This window comes from Crotalus tigris, unplaced genomic scaffold (assembly GCF_016545835.1).
Source record: "Crotalus tigris isolate CLP2741 ecotype Arizona unplaced genomic scaffold, ASM1654583v1 scf7180000024290.1160143, whole genome shotgun sequence".
Lineage (NCBI taxonomy): Eukaryota > Metazoa > Chordata > Lepidosauria > Squamata > Viperidae > Crotalus > Crotalus tigris.
Window position 1 is genome coordinate 600924 of NW_024100463.1, and position 14214 is coordinate 615137.

General features: G+C 37.0%; 1 protein-coding gene across 1 annotated transcript in view; it reads left to right on the forward strand.

The window, feature by feature from the left end:
• The window catches only part of THSD7B (thrombospondin type 1 domain containing 7B), a 338191-nt gene that overhangs the window by 206866 nt on the left and 117111 nt on the right, over window positions 1–14214 (forward strand). The window contains exon 14 of the mRNA XM_039323974.1: window positions 8953–9131. Within this exon, the coding sequence (XP_039179908.1) occupies window positions 8953–9131 (179 nt within the window). The remainder of the gene's footprint in view (window positions 1–8952; window positions 9132–14214) is intronic.

The window sequence follows — 14214 nt, forward strand, 5'->3', positions numbered from 1 at the left end:
ATTATTCTCTAATTACTTTGATACTTTAGTAAAACTTAAAGCAAGACCACCCGCTTAAAGAATAACGGTATGGCTTTCTGCCACGCCTGTCTTAGAAGTATTATTTTATAAGGTTGGATAGGTCCGCTCTAGAAAGAAACCAATTTAAAATTTTGAGATGTGTGGAAATCAGCAATTGTCAATTGCATAAATGTCATCAACTGGAGTTACATTAACTGATGTTTCCCCTCCAAAGCTAGAAAACATTTCTCAACATCTCATCACCACATTGTCCTTTTATTTTTTGCAAGTTGTCACATTCAGTTTCTGTTGTTGTTACATTTGTTGTTAATAATTAGTATTGTTTCTGACCCTTTAGTCTTGTCTTCACTCAGCCTTTTCTTATTGGGTTTTTTTTTGTCATGCCTTGCCTCTTTTCATCAGCATGCAGGATTCCCAACCGGAGGAATAGTCTGTTAACAGTGTTAGATTTGTACCCATCAGTTTGACTGTATTGAGAATCCGAGGGGGGAAAAAACCAAACAGAAGGAGATAGGATGAAGCTTCTCCATAATGGAGCTGTTCATTGGAGTACAACAATTCCATTCCAGCAGTGACAGTAAATTCATGCAAGTTAGTTCTTTATGAATCACTGCACACCTTTCCAGATTTTGCCTTTTTAAAATTTATATGAGAAAAAGCAAGACAAACAAATCATTTGCTGGGTATGGCTTCCCCATATTTTCATAGTTTGTGGCCAAAAATATTTAAAAATGCTGTATTATTAAATATATCAGCATGCCAAAATTGAGAGGTTTATTTGCGGCTGTGCAATTTGTCCAAACGAGCATATTTATTTGCTTTAACTTACACTTCAACATTTGTTGAAGTATTAAATATTATTGTGAGATACTAAAATAGTAACCACAGCAATATCTACAGTGAAACAGATATTTGCAGGAAGTCCTCGACTTTCGACAACAATTGAGCCCACAATTTCCGTTGATATGTGAGTTTTGCTGCATTTTATGACTTTTCTTACCACAGTTGTTATATGAATTACTGCAGCTAATAAGTTAGTAACATAGTTGTTAAGTGAATATGGCTTCCTCATTGACTTTGCTTGTCAGAAGGTTGCAAAATGTCATCACATGATCCTGGAACACAGCAATGGTCCTAAATATGAACCAGTTGCCAAGTGTGTCTGAATTTTGATCACATGATTGTGGGGTGCTGCATAGGTCATAACTATGAAAAACGGTCATTTTTCAATGCTATTGTAACTTTGAACAATACTAAAACGAACTGTTGTAAGTCAAGGACTATTTGTATTATCAGAATCCATTAAAGAGCACGAAGGAAAATCTGTCAACAAGTAATAACATAGGAAACTCTTATTTTAGATTTCATCTTAATTTGCATATTTTTAATTGGAAATATAATCTTTTCTGGACTGTTGGGCACGGGTTTTAGTTGCGCTTCAGGTTTTAGTTACTGTGATCTAGAGAATAGATTTCCTGCCATTTCACTTGCAACAGTGGCCTTTAACCAAGTTGGTTTCTGATTGGTGCAAGTTGGTGAGGGCTGATCTGGATTGGTGCAACCTATATCAGTCAGGAAGCAGCTCATCTAAAGGCCAATCAGAAGTCAGGATATTTGGCCATAAAGATAGTAACCCAACCACTCCCTGCTCAATTGCACAGCAGACCACTTTTCCTTTGAAGATGCCAGGTTGATGATACATATGTGGAAAACGTAGAGTGCAATTCTCCAGGAAAAGAATAAGAAATAATCTTAAATTCCACAAGATTTTCACAACTTCTGTGGTACAAAATTGCTACACTATTAACAATCATATTAATATTCCCTACTTCCTCCTGCAATTGTTCCTTACGGCAATGTGCCCATAAAATAAGTGGAAAGAAAGTGACTAGCACTGGTTGAGGGTGAACTTGAATCCAAATCTTCCCCAGACGTTCTCCAATTTCTTAATCCAAATGCTACCCTGGCTCTCATCCTTCTGTTGGTGCTCATAATTTACACCTCTTCAGATTCCAGTTTTTCTCACGCTAGCTCAAAACAGTTGTACATAAATATATAATGGTAAAAAAACAACAAAGGATAAGAGAACAAAACGATGCTTCACATCCTTTGAGAAGAACAGGCAGAAACAGGAGACTTGTTGCTGTTAAAATTTACATCCAGAGGATTTAGTTATTTGCTTGTAATTGAGGAACTAATTTTCATTGCATCAATAAATAAGACCCTCTGTTGAAATATATCGCAGCAGAGGGACCTTCTGTCTTTGAGGTAGGCAGAATCCAAATGCTCAAAGGCCTTATAAATGCCAGGAAGGGCTCTGGAAGTTGTAGTTCAATACTATCTAGAGACCAGGCCCTTTACTTATTTTACGTTCAATCCAGATATGTTTCAGGAAAACACTTTGAAATGAAAGGATCTCAGTTTGCTTCTATGGAAATTGTTGCCACCGTTGCCATTGACCCCTGGAGTGATGTATGGAATTCTGTCAAAAGGCCATGCTTTGTACAAGGCAGCTTGTGGTGCTGTTTTCCAAGTATACAGCTGCCTCAGATTTCTTAATTACAATGATGAAATATGCTAGTCGTGAAAGCAAATGAGATTAAAGCCAATTAGTTTACATGTGCATCTGCTTCAAAAGCTGCTTGCCTATCATATTTTATTTCCAAAACCCTAGCCTCCCTTTAGACAAACTTTTTAACAGGTTGGCATGACTCTGTGCAGCTATAACAGATTTAGCACATAAGCAGAGAAATACACCATTGCTTTTATTAAGTGAAGATTGCATGCTTTTTGCTTACATTTCTGGAAATCTACCCTTTGACCAAAGAAAATTCACTTTATTATTCAGACTCCTCAGGAGCCTTTATCTTATTTACTCTGGCCTGCAGCTATAATGTTTTATTTTAGTTTATGAATACACACACACACAAACACACACACACCATTTATGCCCTTGTACAATTCATCAGCCTCTCAATATTTAGTATAAATATATATGTTTCCTTAAACATATCTTTGAATGCTTTCTGCCTTCGGCTTCACAGCAAGATTACTGATGTGGAAAACTGTCCAGTCATAAGGCAGGCAAGCAAAAATTTTGAATCATAAACTGTAATCATTAATAGTTTAAAAAGCTAATAAAAACTCAGTAACCAATCTGCCTTCTAGCTCTTCACATTATTCTACCCTCAAATGCTATGAAATTGAAGTTTCTGTAGTTCCACTCCTCTCTTTTTAGTTAATGCTGTGTCAGGATTTACTTGCCATTTTCTCAATCTTTTTTTTCCCCCTTTCGAAAGGGCTTTCTGCATTTCTACCACATGCTCTGGATTCTTGAGAATTCTTTTTGAATTTACAGCTACGTTGTCTCTGCCATTAATGTTATTTTGGAGATAACAGAAAATAAAGTTGCTTGTATGGTTTATTTTTGTTGTTAAATATTTCCTACCGCAGTAAACCTCCTTAGGTCTCTGTACATGCCAGACTGAGAAAAACTCAGGGAACTTTCTCATGCTATCTTGCTTCGGGATTGAATTGTCATAGAAGAAGCAAAAGAGGCTGCAGACCACCAGAGAGACATTTGAACAATGAAAAAAAGTCACTCGCAGATCTACTTTCGTCACTTTGTCATTTCATAACTGGAAGAACCTAATTCTATGCTCATGAGAATTTTGCAGAATGTCTTTCTGTGAAATAAATTTTGAAATCAGTTCTGCATTAAACAAAACTGATAGGGAAAAAATGGAGCTACATGCTTACCATCTTTATAACTTGGATGCTGGTACCCAAGTCACCTTGCAAGGGAGATAGACAGCATAAAAATGTAATAAATAAATAAAAATGATTTTTTTATACACTGCCTGACTAAATATTGCTGACACTGAGTAAACCCCTGTCTGGGAGCAATTAATTCTTAGGTAGGTTGTCTCTACTGTGGATCTCAAACCTGTAACAGCATCTCCCAACAAGACAGCTTAATTCTCACAGAATCTCATTAGTCCCATTTACTGCAAGGAGATGGGGATTAAGTTATAGAATCTTGAAAATTGCATATGTGTCTTTAGATTTAATTTATAAGTGAATATGTTAAGACAAGCTTCTTCGATACCTTTGATTTTCTTTCTAATTGTCTTTTGGCTTGGAAGAAGCTTGCTTCATGTTTGAAAGTAGAAAAAAAAATACCCCTGTGCTGCAGTGTGTAAGAAGTGTCTATTTCTGTTCCAAGTTGCAGAGAATTTAATTATGATAGAAAGTATTTTGAATTTTTAATAGTTACAGAAATGAGGGTTCACTCTGTAAAAAATGTCTGCTTCATACAGAATAAAGCCATCATAATCCAGAGCCAGTTTGATTGTTAACTGGATTATACCCATGCAATCAGACAAATGTTTGAAAATTTATAATACATCTATCAAACTATAATAAAATGTCCTGAGTATATGAATGAACAAGTGAAATAAGTAGCCCAACTCCTGTATACATAAATATATAAACCTATCCCTCAAAAAATTGCTGTTTTTAATACTATGGAAAGCCAACCGCAAGGAGGCTGATCAGATTTCTAATTGATTGATTATGTGTCATCGAGTCAGTGTTGACTCTTAGCAACCACATAAATAGATTTTCTCCATAATGATTTGTCAGTCTGCTCTCTCAGGTCTTGTAACGATGCATTCATTGCCATTTAACTGAATCCACGCACCTTGCGGTTAGTGAACCAGTTCTTCTCTTTTTTCCCCATCTTTACAAGCATTAGCGGTTTCTCCAGAGAGTTAGATCTTCACACATGTCTGAAGAGCAATAATTTATACCTGATCATTTGTGCCTTAAGGGAGAACTCTGGGTTGATTTGATCAATGGCCAGTTACTTGTTTTCTTGACTATTCATAGTATTCTCAGGAGTCTTCATCAACACCAGACTTCAAAAGTGTCAATACTCCTTCTAGCCTGTATCCTGCTGTGACATAGAATGTCACAGGGAATGCCATTGCTTGTGTAATTTTTAACTACTGTATGTAGATAAACCACATCACAGCATTTGAATATATTTTCAGTCCTGCTCTGCCTTGTTCTAATCTACTTCGGATTTCTTGACTGCTCATTCCTTTATTGTTGATAGTTGATCCTAAAACACAAAAGCCATTCACCACTTTGGTATATTTTTTGTCAGTTTTTAATGCTGCTCTAATTTTGTCATTATTTTGGTCTTCTTTATATTTAATTTTAGACTCCTTTTTTTTTTTACTGTGCTCCTTGACTTTTATTCCTCAAGCTTACAGATTCTGTGCATTTTCAGCTGTCAGAGAAGATCAGATTTTGAGGAAGAGGTTATTTCAAAATGTAAGTGCACCAGTAGAAAATCAGAGCCTGCGGGCCTCTGCCCCCTTTACTCCCCAGAAGTAGGAAACAAAATCAGTTCTACACAACATGTAGGAGTCAGGCAGATAAAAACCATTTGAAGACGACCATCCAGCAAATATCTCAGTCCCAAGACATATAGGGTTTTAGCAATCAAGACTAGCAGTTTGAACTACATTTGGAAAATGTGGGCATAAGTTATCTTTATGAAATACACATGGTCTATGAATTACAGGAAGGAGGAAAGCAGGAAGAATCTTGTTTTCTTAGAAATATTCTGTGTTGTTTAGTTTCTTAAACTTGGGGGGAACCAACTGAAAAGGGAAATAACATAATTTGATCTGAAACAAGGAAAATATGATGCTTTATCATTGCAATGGATCTTGTAAAGAAGTCTGCAGTGAATTTTGACTAATATCTTTTTACTTTTATCCAGTGGCTATGTATTTGTATCCCTTCCCATGATATTGCCTGTATATTTATCAGATATATAATTTATCTACAAACCCCATGATAATAAATACTGTGTGAGAATTAATAACTATTTACTCTCGTTATTCTGTTGATAATTATTTTATTCCAACTTTTCCCTTTAAGATAGTTACTTTTTGCTGGAAATTAATTAACAGGGCTGTCACGAGGTAATTGAAAACTGAAGTTTGTTTTTGTTTCTTCTGAGCTGAAGAATTCTTTGTAATAGGTTTACAAAAACATCTGGCAAATTTCCCACATATAACTGGGTCACGCATTATACTTTGTTGCCTAATGGGATAAACAAATACCTGTGCTTCACTCTACCTAATGATAGGTATTCCTATAGAGCAGTGGTTCTCAACCTGTGGGTCGGGACCCCATTTGGGGTTGAACGACCATTTCATGGGGGTCGCCAAACAACGCAGTCCGCCATTTTTTTCCCCTTTTCCTTAGCTGTGCTACTCCCTTTCATTCTATTGGCTTTTGAAAGCCAATAGAATAGACTCTCTTGAATAGAGTCTAATTCTATTGGCTTTCAAAAGCCAATAAGAATTGTCCAGGCTGTCTCTGCCCTGCTGAGCCTGCCAAAAGTCCCATTCTGCAAACGGTGCTGCACCAGTTGAGTAGTCCTCGACTTACGACTGGTTGAGTAGTCCTCGACTTACGACCGGTTGGGGGTCGCGGCATTAAAAAGGTTGAGAACCACTGCTATAGAGTTTCTTTTTAATGGTTTAACTATAGGTTCTTTGTGATATGCAAGTGTAAAGGACAGGTATGGATCAATATATACTGACATGAGAAGAAGGAAAATACTGATGAATAACAGAAAGAAAGATAGACCACTATGCATGTATATATAGAAGCTGCTAAGATAAAACATTGGTATGCAAAATAGCCAGTCAAATTAGTGTACATTTTAAATTAGACTGTTATACAGCTTAGGGAAGAATTGCAATAAAAGAGCTATTATGGAAAAATGGTAACTATCAATTTGCTCTGACTCCGATGCAAAGGGCAACAAAATGCAGCAAGAAAAGATAAATGATATCAACTAATTTTAGTATTTATTGCTTTGGCCCTTCTCCATAAAATTAATTTTATTGTGGCTTAAGGATACAGACAGTTTTAAATAGTTACAGGTATTCTAATAAAGCACCGTAACAGAAAGGCTTTTAAGGATCTATCCTTGTCATAAACAAATTCGATGCAAAAGCCATCAGCCTGTTCTGCTAATTTGATTTATAGCTTTAGCTCAACATTTGCCTCCTATAGCAAAGCAGCATATGTAATTTCATTCTTCGGGGATAAAACTACTCAACTTTCCTTTTATTTTCTCAATATTGAGAAATCTGAGGATACTAAAGTTTTCGACAGAGAGTAAATTAGGGGGGTTCTTTGTAGTTTCTGACCTTGCTTGTTTTCTTGCACTTTTCATTATCCTAACTAGGTAATATCATCAGTGCTAGTAAGGAGTGCAGTTTGCTGTCAGTTTATATTCTGGTGTCTTGCCTGTCTGTGTGAGTGGAGGCGGTTTTATGGATTCTTTGGTTGGGCTGTTTACTAATGGTTCTTCAGCAGTTTTTTGACTGGGGTATTGCTTACTTGCTTGTTGGTCTGAACTTGACCTTGGAGTTAATCTATGCTGATCCGAGTGCTGATTGCTGGTGGAGAAGTGCTGGAGCCTTTCACCATCTTTGTCCCTCACTGCAGCTAGATTTTTCAGGAAGAAAGTCCAAGTGTGAATGCAGAAAATGAATCTTCAGTGACATGTTGCACTTCATGAACTTGTATGTAGTTTGGTATTCTGTAGTTGCCAAAAAAAATCTCAACAACATGCTTTCCAAATGATTTTCTCTGGCCCCACTAACAGATATTTGAACCACCGGTCATTGATGACATACCTGATCTGTGGACCAACAAAAATGTTTTTCTTAATCTTGCCATCAGTTATTTTTAACTATATTATATTTTTTATATCTGGCTCATGAAAATTCCTTTTCACTCAGTGTGATCCAGGCAAGCCAAAAGATTGGACATGTCTGATCTAAAGTAGACAGGCAGACAGGCAGGCAGGCAACCCTAACTCTCAACCTTCTGAATGGAGGTGAGCATCTTCATCACTAGGCGACAACACCACTCAGTAAAATCCTCAGGTCCATCCAATTGCCCCAACTCTACCCCAGATTAAGGGATTACAGGAATTCATAAAAAGGCAGGTTATAGATGACAGGTAGACAGACAGACAGATTCAAGTGATTTATGGATTAAAACTGATCTCTTCAGACACATGAATATTCTTAGTAAGAGCATTTACAAGTATGTCTTAGTAAGTCTCTTTGCACTGAACTTGAGTCCTGCTGGTTTCATAACCATATTCAAGTTCTTTTCTTGACAACCATAGAGAAGCAGTTTATCCCTGCTTTCTTTCGGGATGTTTTCTTGACTTCCTAAGTTTGAGTGCAGCCCTTTTATTTCTTAGTGACTTCTTACATACTTACTAATCAAGTTTGACTTTTCTCAGATGCTTTATATGGGATGCCATCTAACTGAGCTTCCAGCATTGTTAGAAAGTGAGTGTGGAAGGAAAATGCACTGTGTTAAATATTGATAGTGATATTAACAGCAGGCATTTGTGAAACTGTTAGGTAATAGGATGAATATATTTCCATTAGAAAGCCTGTTAGCACATATTTAAAAGGTTGTAATGCATGAAGTTGGCATATATTTATAGTAACTACTGCTGTATTAATAGCGGCTGAGCTACTTTCTTTTGTGAAGCAAAGAGGATTGTGTTTTTGCTTTAAGCCTCATGTAATTATTTACGGCAATATTTATGCAACATGCTGAACCAGTTAAAGCCAGGTACAGTATGTACGGTAGCTATTCCTAGAATGAAATCACTTGGGGTTGAAAATGATAAATATTGTGTTCTAGATGTCTCCAAGTTTGTAGTGCACTGTTCAACCCATGCATTAAGAAATTCAGCTGGCTTTCTTTCTCCAGGAACATAGACTCTGGATGCAGCTTCAACAATGCAATAATTTCTCTGTTCCCCAATTTCTAACTATTCCTTCTTTCCTATTTTTTTTCTAATTTTAGGTTATATTGAACAACCTTGCACTGTACCTTGTCCATTTGACTGCAAATTAAGTGACTGGTCTGACTGGTCTCCTTGTAGTTCATCGTGTGGGACAGGAGTGAAAATTCGGTCCAGGTGGCTTAAGGAGAAACCATACAATGGAGGGCGTCCTTGTCCAAAACTGGATCCAAAGAATCAGGTGAGGTGTATCATAAAGCCAATACACCAATTTGGAATAGATCATCTTTAGCCAAATCATTCTGTGATTGATACAGTGGAATCTTTCTCATAAGAAAAGCCTTCGTATATAGTTTCCTTTAACCGTCTCTTTTATTGCAGATGCATGCTAGAATAGCTAAACTTTTGGAAGATTTTCTTATTCACAAAACTATTAACATCCCATAAAAGATTATTCATTAATAATAGCATATCTTGTCTCCAGTCCTAAAATAGCTAAGGCTGGTCAGTGAGATCAGACACTGTGAATAATATTTAAAGTCATCTGTGAAGCCTAGGTTTTTTTTGTTTTTTTTAAAAAACCCTATTCTTTGAAGATATTTCCCTCACTAATTCAATTTCACTCATTCTAATAACTTTCTGTCTGACAATTACATGCTAATTTTAAAGTGTGTATTCTATTATAAAAGGATGCCAATATAAATGGGAATATCCAAATGAAAAATTAGGAGTAAAATATTTTTCAATTAATGTTGTAATTTAATGTAATAAAGGAACTTTGCAGTTAATATAGATAGGAGATTATTTCCAGTCATACAATTTAAAATGTTTAATGCTTTTTAAAGACTATTGAAACCAAATCAGCGGTAATCTTCATTTTTATGATTATTTTCTTTTAAAAGGGTCAGTCTCAATTCATTACACTCTTTTTATGTTTTTAACACAAATATGCCTATGTTTGGAAGAGCTTTTTAAGTTTAGAGTATCCTAAATAGAGCTATGCAGAATCTTCCAAAGAGATCTGCGTAGGAGTCCGCACAAAGAATTTCTTTTCAAAGTTGGCTGAGGTAGCCTTATTGTTTGCCAGAGTTATGTGCCTGCTATTTGAAAAGAGGTTTTTATTCATACCTGTTTGGAAGGTGTGCTCAACCCTCACTTTGAGTTCAAAAAGGAAAAATTCCTGTCCATAAAGAAAATAGTATAAGCCATTTTTTCCTTTCTCTGATTGCAATTTTGACCAGTTCATTGTTGACACATGGTCTATTGTCTTCTACTAAACACAATCATATGTTAACACATTCAAGAGCGAGAAATATTTCAAGTGATGGCTTTAATTCCTAGACTTAGTTCATATGCTACTCACACGTGTTTCTCTTCACACTTTTGTATTGAATAGTAGCTATGATGCTTAGGTATGGGTAACTCTGTAGTTATGTAACTGGGCAAAGAGTTTGTTGACTGCAAAAAAAAATGTCGAGCATAGATTTTAAAAGTATACAGGTAGTCCCTGAAGTACGACCCTAATATAGCCTGCACATTAGGCTCGTAATCATCAAATGAATCAGACTCAATATTACAACATTTTAAAATCAAACTCAATTGAATCAAATGGGTCGTTAAATGAATGAAGATTTGACTTATTATTTCCTCCAATGGCTGCCTGAACTTTGCGGCTGCTGCAGGCTGTTTCCAGCTGCCAATCAGCTGTTTCAGGTTTCAGGAACTACGGTACAGTAAATTACCTCCCAAGCAGGTAGCAGGCTTTTTTTTACAAAAAAACACCCATTTGTTGCTAGGCAGCTCAAGCTTCTTCAGTATTTTAAAATACTTATAGGTAATTCTAGCTCTCTACAGTAGTCCTCAAGCCCAGCAAGCAGGAGATCTTCCACGCAGCTCCAGGAAAACAAAAACAAATGGTCGGTGCCGGCTGCAAAAATCACCGGATCTTGTTTGGCCTTGTGACCAGGCACAACCCCCCCCCAAACCCCATTTCCGACTTCTTGTAGGTCCAAACCTGCCCAGGCAAGTCACAGAGTTAAAATGGCCACCACAGCAGCTGAGACTGAATCCAAGTCACATGGCTACAGAGGCCTGTTTTTGGTCGCAATTTTGAATTTCTAATATAAGTACCTTTCTGAATAACCTTGTTTTTGTAAAATCTCTCTAAATAAACACTCGTATCTGGAGGATTATCTGTATATGCATATTGGCCCTATTCCATTCTATTCCTGAATGGAAAGCATGCAAATATTAGAGTCATCCTATGTCCATTGAAGGATAATTTAGACTGCACTTGTGTGTTATCATTAGACTGACTTGTTTTTGTGACAAATGATCAGGAAAAATCACTCAGAGTTATTTTTTTATTGGTCTAAATCAGAGATGGACATTTCACCTTCAGCGCTCTTCACCCTTATCAGTGCTGGTAAGCTCAGATCTCTTAATTTGAAACCCAAATGTCAGCCATCCTAGATTTTATGATAATAGCAACTCTAGATTGCCGGTTGCATAGTCAGCACATGTACCATCCAAGATAGGCTACCCTAACCTGTGGACTTCTAAATGTGATTAACTTTACCTTTCTGAATTTCTAGCCAGTATGGCCATTAGCCGTGCTAAATGTGAATTCTGAAAGTTGAGCATAATTGAAAAGCATTAAGTTGAAGAAATTTGCTGCTATTATTATTATTATTATTATTTAAAACCTGCTTTGAAAATGTGGATTCAACTTAATCTTAACATTATTCACAATCTTTTTAAAAAAGATTTTTATCCTGCCTTTTTTTAAAATATAAAACTCAAAGCCGTGAAAATAGCAATATTCCTTCCTACTCCTCTTTTCCCACAACAACCCTGTGAGGTGGTTGGGTTGCTTAAGGCAGGACTAAAACTCACAGCTCCTGGTTTCTAGGCAAACTGGCTCTCTTTTCATTATTACAAGCTTTTATAGATTATTATAGATTGTTATGCTTTTTATTATTGCATGTGGATTTAATCAAATCTCTTTAATGTTTTTCTTCACTTCCTCACATGAAATACATAAGGAGATTCTGTATGATACAGAATACTCAGAAAGATTCTCAAAGTTTTTCTTCATGAAACTGAAGAATTACAAAACAAGTAAAATGAAACTTGCCACAAGTAATGTGGAGATGGTAATTTCTTGAAAAAAATAGTGAACTATACTTCTGCAACCAGAGTATCATGTTTACATGAAAATTAAAACACATTGCTCTTGCCAGCTTCTAATAACACATTTGAATAAAACTTTGAAAATTGCACTTGATTACTATAGCTCAATGATGGCGAACCTATGGCACTAGTGCCAGAGGTGGTACTCGGAGCCCTCTCTGTGGGCATGCATGCCATCGCCCCAGCCCCACCTTCCCCCGTAGCTCCCTCCTCATTAGCAGCCCCCCCCCCAAAGGAGAATCACCCCCGGGTGCGGCCTGTGCGGAACTGCACAGCCAAGCACATGGCAGTGGGGCAGCAGATGATGCTGTGAGGTGCAGGCAGAGGGCGTGGCCACCATGGCACTGCAGGGCCGCCTGGGGGATCTGTGGCGTGCTGTGGATGGCCCTGAGGGTGGGCGGGGTAAGGGCGGGAGTGGGCAGGGAGAGCAAGGGCGGGCCGATTTTTGGCACTCGGTCTCTAAAAGGTTCGCCATCACTGCTATAGCTAGTAATTTTTGTGTACTTGTTTCTTTGTAAGACCTATAATGGCCAACTATTTCAGCATAATGGCATGTATAGACTTCTGAATCTGGTTTACAAAAATAATATATAATGTACCCTCATTCTTACACATTTTTTGAAAGGCATAATCCCAAATTTATTTAGATATAATAATGCAGGAAACATGCTAGCATGTTTTTTCTCATATTTTTCTTTAAATTGCAAAGAATTATAATTTATTTTATGATTCATGCTTTGTATGAGATTTTCTTCATAATAAGAAAAGCCAATATTATATATAGTTAGTTGTTGAACTCTTCACATTTGTTACTCTTTTAAATTTTAGCATCTGATATGGAAATTCACTAGGAACTCATTGTGAACCTCAGGATGAGAAAGGAAAGGAAAGTAGTTCCAATTTGTTTCTAGTGAATTTGTTATTCCAGCTGTTTTTCTCAGTGACACTTCCTGGTATTACTCAGAAAAATAACAAATTACATCCTAATATGAAATGTCCAATTTTTTTTGTCAACAAGAATTCATTTTGTGTGCTTTTTGACACTCTTAAATGCAGTACATTAGTAAATCCCACGCCTTGTGATTTAAAATAGGGCTTTTTGAAATTTTCCTTATCCTCCGTATTCATTTGATAAAACATCCTGATATAATGGTAAAAGACTGTGCCTGTGAATGAGAAAAGATTATCCGTAGCAACTGAACTTAAATATTACCTCAGTTGTAACATAACATTTTGAGGATATCACCGGCTAAATAAGGCTATTAAATTTGCCAATTTCAGCCAAATCATTGGAAATGGCTTTGCAGTGGTCTATTTAGCAGAGAGATGTACCAGAGGCTTTTGTTGACAGCTTTCTATGGATGTCTTGCTCAACGTTTAATTTATTTGTTTTCCATTTTATGGAATCATGGCATGGTTCTGTTGGAAGGTATCTTAAAAATCATCTAATCTAACCGCCTTGCTCACTGCTAAAACATTTCAGACAGATTGTCTGGCCTGGCCTGGCTTGGATGTTCGGGGGAAAAAAGACCCTCGACTCCATTTATAGTGAGAGGTATAACTTTTACTGAAGCCAAGTGGTTACAATATAGCAAATCCAGATCTAAATATTCCCGCGTAACCCCTTTTTTTTTTCTCTTCTCCCGGACTCTGCCCTCTTGGTCCTTTTATAAATGTCCAATGGTGTTTAGACTAGGTGTTTTGGTGCCTAAAGTTTTGTGCCTCTTTGGTGGACATTCACATACTGTTCTCACACTTGGGACCTTGGATCTGCCAGGCTCTGTTCCAGGCTGGCACCTCTGGTTCCTCTCATCCTGTCATCCTTCCTCCCTATATCCTCTTATTCGTTCCTTCCTCCCCCCCCCCTTTTATGACAGGACGCCATGGAAGCAAAGCAGGGGTGAAGCAATGCGATGGCAGATCTGACACAGATAGCAATCCAATCTTTGCTTAAAGCCCTCCATTGAAGGGAAACCTATTACCTCATGACTCAGTCTAGTGGTTGACAGCTCTTACCACGAAGACGTTCCTTTTAATATCTAGCCTTCATCTACTTTCCTGTAGCTTTAACCCACTGATGCTATCCCCATGCTCTAGAGTGATAGAGAAGAAAACCACTCTTTCCTTTATGT